The sequence below is a fragment of the Myotis daubentonii genome, chromosome X (assembly GCF_963259705.1).
Source record: "Myotis daubentonii chromosome X, mMyoDau2.1, whole genome shotgun sequence".
NCBI lineage: Eukaryota > Metazoa > Chordata > Mammalia > Chiroptera > Vespertilionidae > Myotis > Myotis daubentonii.
Window position 1 is genome coordinate 15,181,236 of NC_081861.1, and position 5,670 is coordinate 15,186,905.

Sequence of the window (5,670 nt, forward strand, 5' to 3'; positions counted from 1 at the left end):
TGAGGTGGCGGCGGTGGCTGCTGACCTGGCCCAGGCCCCTGGCCAGCCTCCTGCGCCTGGACCCCAAGCAGCAGCGGAGCTTCCAGCAGCCAAAGCAGCAGCAGTAGCCAGCTGGGGGGCAGCGGCGGTGGTGGCCAGAGTCCCAGCTCCCCTCTGCCATGAGCCCGCCTGGAGCGCCTGGCACAAAGTTCCCAGCTTCCAGCGCCAGTGGCTGGGGACTTCTTAGGTGCCTCCTCCTCCCCACCGCCCTCCCTTCATGAATCAGAAGTTTCCCCAGAGGCAGCGGCTTAGGACGAAGAGCAGGAGACAGGAGCAGGCTGAGTGCGGCTCGGGCTGGACAGAGGGCACCGGGGCAGAGGAGATCTCCCCAGCAGCAGGGGGAGTCGCTACCCCCTGGAGAGATCTCCTCCGCGCACTGGTGCCCTCCATCAAGCCCGAGCCAGAGCTGCGCTTGGCCCACTCCCCTGTCTCCCTCTATGGGTCCTGCAGCCGTCGCCTCCGCGGAAAATTGGGATTCATGAAGCCCGGACAGCTGGAATAGCCGGGTGGCTCCAGCCTCCAGGGTCGCCTCCTGCTTTCCTGGCCCTGGGCTGGATGGCTACCAGCTGGTGGGCGGGGCTCATGCTAAGGCAAGCAATGCCACCACCAATGCCCCGCCCACCCCCGGGTCGCACACAGGAATGGGCCCCCTGTCTCTCATAGGGGGGCAAAGCGATCTGCACTGCTTGCCTTGTCCCCAGCCCCCGCCCACCCCGGATCGCACACGGAGTGGGCCCTCTGTCTCTGGTAGGCGGGGAAAGCTATCAGCACCACTTGCCTTGGCCCCAACCCCCGCCCACCCTCCCCCCCCAACACACAGGAGTGGGCTCCCTGTCTCTGGTAGGCTGGCGAAAGTGATCTGCACTGCTTGCCTTGGCCCCAACCCCCGCCCCCCCCCCCCCCCACACACACAGGAGTGGGCCCCCTGTTTCTGGTAGGCTGGCGAAAGTGATCCGCACCGCTTGCCTTGGCCCCAGCCCCTGCCCACCCCCCAGATCACACACGGGAGTGGGCCCCCTGTCTCTGGTAGGCGGGCAAGCAATGGGCACCACTTGCCTTAGCCCCAGCCCCCCACCACCCCCATGGCACACAGGGGCCTGAATGGTGGCTTGCGCTGTCCTACCCTGCCTTCAGTATGCAAATTAGCCACCATCTTTGTTAGCGGTTAACCGCCACCTTAGTTGGCAGTTAATTTGCATATCTTGCTGATTAGCCAATGAAAAGGGTAGCGGTTGTACGCCAATTACCATGTTTCTCTTTTATTAGTATATATATATATATATATATATATATATATATATATATATATATATATATATATATATGTTCAACCTCTTGGCTATTGTGAAAATCCTCTTTTCAATCCTTTTGGATATATAGATAATATATATCCAAAATTCTTGGATCATATGATAATTCTATTTGTAATTTTGGGGGGAACCTCAATACTGTTTTGCATAGTGGGTCTACCAATTTACATTCTTAACAACCATGCACGAGGTTTCCAATTTATCCATATCCTTGACAACACCTGTTATTTTCTAAATTGTTTTTTGTGTTTTATTTTAATAATGACCATCCTAACAGGTGTGAGATGGGTTATCTTTTTTTTTTCATGTTGCATTTTTGCATGTTGCAGGAGTGGGGGCAAGATTCTAGAGGCAGGGAAGACAAAACACCAGTGTGGACCCCACATGATTTGGAGGTTTTGCTTGTATTTGAAAAATGTCTGTGTTTGCTTTTCTGCCTTCTCAGTTAGGAGCATATTTATCTGTGAGAGGAAATATGTTTACTTATTCCTGATTAGAATTTGTTGAATTCCAGAGATTCATGTACTTATGGGAACTGGTCTCTCCAATGAGAGAAAGCTGGGATAAAGGTTGGGAACAGCTACTGGTTTTGCCTGCCTCAGAGATTGTTGTCGGATAACTGGTATTTGGCAGGCCTTTAAAGGTAATGGCCCTGCTCCAGCTGGTTAGAAAGGGGAATTAGTAGTTCTCAAACCAGTTAACAGATGAGTCATATTACAAGGAACCTAAAGGCACCAAAATGAGCTCTTCCAGTTTTTCTTCATCCCAGTACTATATATCAGGTCACCTATTTATTGGTATTTCAGATTTCTCTGTCTTTCCTTTTTAAGTCCATAGGTCCCACAGACAACTCCAACCCCTGGTTGGTAGCATCCCATTCTGTTTAATGCCCTGCTTGAGTGCCAAAACAGGGAATGTTCCCCACACATAGAATGAACTCACAAAGACCTAGGAGTGGAATATAATGAATAACATAAACAGATGAACAAAAGTAGATCCAGAGACAGGGAAACACCGAACAGACCATAACACCTTAGAGGGAAGGCAGGGGAGTGTGGGGGGTGGGGTAAGAGATCAACCAAAGGACTTGTATGCATGCATAATCAATGGACACAGACCCTGGGGTGGTGGGGGCTTGTCCTGGGGGGTGGGAGTGGCTGGGGAGGGGTCGATGGGGGAAAAAGGAGACATATGGAATACTTTAAACAATAAAAAAAGAAAAGACAAAAATGAATAATGGAATGAATAGAGCTTTGTAACATCCCTTCACAAAGTCTCTTCCATTTTTTTTGTGATAGATCAACTATATTTCATTAGCAAAACATGCTTAGTTCTTGGTTCCTTGTGAATAAGGCTCTCTGACTATAGATAAAGGACTAGGAAGGCTGATTCATCTAGTGCTCCCAGTATCTAACCCATAGATTAGTACCTAACCCACCACTGCCAAATCCACTATCATATCATGATGCTTCAGCTCTAAACACTTACAGGGGTCAACATCCATTCTCTTCCAAATTTCACAAGTTCCTGTTCAACCCACTAAAAAATATCATGCTGAAATGTGAGCAAACATGGATGTCCTGGTATGATTTGGAGCTGTTGTGCCAGAAGCCACTTAGGAAGGAGACCCCTCATGCTCATTCTCATCCTCAAATGAATTTTACCAGAGGCTACAGTGCAGAAAGGAACTCCCCCTGGGTAAATTCCTGGCAGGTACAAAATGCTCATTTTAGTGGTTGGGTCACTTTTAACTTGGAGTGACTATAAAAGAAATAGATAGTATGTTCTACATGGCAGGCAGAAGCTTATATTCATAGGTAGCAAGTTAGAAAAAAGAAGGTATAAAAGGAGCAGCTTGTGATGCCCTGAATATACCATCCTCCAGTGCATGTGGTCATCAGTGTTTGAAATCTGCTTTCTCAGATCTCCATAGTTGTTGGAATAGATGGTGAGAAACAGGATTTTCAATAAAGATAGAACATTTAATTGGGCTTCAACTCTACATGAGCAAGACAAGTGAGGTTTCATTTGGGATCCCCCACATCCTCTGCTGCTTTTGGAGTCTGACCAAGATATGTTGTTCATCACCTTTTCCGTATGTTAGAATTTGTGCATGCATGAGGCAAAATTTCATTCAGATGTTGCTGAATCCTTTACAACTATAAAAAGGTCATAAGGGCCTTTTGATATCCTGACAACTTTGAAAGCCTTTGACAGCCTCTTTCTTCTGACTCAGAAGCATAAGACTCTACAAGGCTCCAGCAGGTCATGGTATCATTTCAGAACTTACAAATCAAGAGTATTCATGGATTTCAATTCTGGCAGGCACCCATATTGCCTACTTGCAAACAAAGGGGCCATCAACAGGCCTCCCCCCCATCTGTAGGGGTGGGGGTGGAGATAGGACCATGACTTTTCAAGACATCCAGTGCATAACTAGAAGAAACAATGTGTCTGGCAGCAGATGAGCACCTTTTCTATTAACCTGACCCTTGTTTTTCTGTACTATTTGAAAAGAGAGAAGATGGGGGCTCTAAAGATGTCTACTCCCCCACACTTGGGCAGGGCCCACACACCAGAGCAGCCATAAGTCACCTTTGTGACATCACATGACTTAAGCAGCTGGTTGCCCCACGACCGAGACTCTAGAATTTTGAGGACAGTATATATAGGGCATCACTGCTGTAACCAAAGGCATTTCTGACCCCACTTTTGAAGTGATAGGATCTTGGGTACCAAATGCTTTTTGATGTAGAGCATCAACATGGCTAGTCAGAGTATCTATGAGATACACGAAGCCAAGCTGGCCCCATCAGAGGATGGGGAACCACCAATAATGGCCCAATATGATACATCCACAGAGCCACATGTGAGTCCAAGGGAGGCTTTGGAGAGGCATGGGGACCAGGAAGAGAGCCAAGATTCAAGCCCCCAAGACAACCCACAACCACAGGACCCAAACCAAGGCACCACCAATGTAAAAGGAAACCTTCTTGGGTTGTCCTTCCCAAGAAAGCTTTGGAAGATAGTGGAGGATGACACCGTCAAGTCTGTGCACTGGAATGATGATGGAGACACCCTGATCATCGAGGAAAATCTTTTCAAGAGGGAGATTCTTTGCCGAAGGGGTGAGAAGAAAATATTTGAATTCAACAGCCTGAAGAGTTTCATCCGCTTGCTGAATCTCCATGGATTCAGCAAAATACGCCCAGGCGACTCTTCAGTTTGCTCTCGAGGCAACAAGATGATGGTAAAGTAGAAACCCTCCCATTTCCCATATTTCCTGTTACTCAAACATCTTCCTAGTGGGCCCAGAAGAACGATATACTGAAAGGGCTTCATTTCAGGGTCTAACCCTTTTTTGAAATGAGACAGTATTTATCAAAAGATGAGAAAGTATAGAATTTCATTTGAAACTATAGCCCCCCCCCCCCCTTAGAGATAACCTGCAGGGATAAGTAAAGACTCTGGGAGGCCAGTTAATCCCAAATAGATATATTTTCTCCCCAAATCACTAAATTAATTATTTTGTTTCAGATCTACCAAAACTGCAATTTCCAGAGAGACAAGCCTGGGCTTCTTGAGAACATCATGAGAAAAGGCAACCGGATGACTCGTGCATTGCCAGGGACCAGCTCAACCCCTACCAAGAGAAAAAAGAATATGGCTCCCACAAGACGCTCCCCAAGATTTCGCTACAAAGTCCGCAACAATGATGCTGAAGAAAAGGCTCAGAGTGAAGCCATGAATGGTTTGGAACCCAGTGCAGCAGAGTTTTTCAAGTACTTGGGTCTGCGTCCCACAAACAGGGCCGTGGAGGTCCAGTGCCCAAGTAAGGCAGGTGGTCCAAGTGGGGAGGGCAAATCTGGGAATGTCATGTTTGTACCCCAGGCTACTGCTGTAACTGACGGCACAGGGGATCTGCCTACAAGCCCCCAAAATGACCCACTGCATGGTTCAGTGATGTCTTCATACAATGTCTGTTATTCCACCCTAATGGCTGGCCTTTCAGCCATGGCCCCACTTGAGGACCCTGACAAGGAGGAGGAAGAAGGTTCCTCAAATAACAAGTGTTAACTCAATGAACAGTTCAAGGACAATGTAGACAGCTAACATCACATTGACAGAAAACAATCTCCTCTTTGTAACTACGAATCCATTTTGGCTTAAATAATGAAAAGCAAAACTAAATAGTAGAAAAATAAACAATCCAATGAGAATTGTGTGTCTGTGTTCTTTTGTTCCTGTGCCATGCACCTCATCAGATGAGCCTGAGGAGGCTAGAAATCCTGGCCCAGACAGGCTTTTGTGCCAGTTGTCC

The 5,670-nt window shown here is 47.4% G+C and overlaps 1 protein-coding gene across 1 annotated transcript; it reads left to right on the plus strand.

Moving 5' to 3' along the window:
* Nucleotides 1-4,113: 4,113 nt before the first annotated feature.
* LOC132224217 (heat shock transcription factor, X-linked member 3-like) lies at nt 4,114-5,426 on the plus strand. The gene is made up of 2 exons (XM_059679320.1): nt 4,114-4,599; nt 4,887-5,426. The coding sequence occupies exons 1-2, from the start codon at nt 4,114-4,116 to the stop codon at nt 5,424-5,426; spliced, it is 1,026 nt and encodes a 341-aa protein (XP_059535303.1).
* Nucleotides 5,427-5,670: the final 244 nt, after the last annotated feature.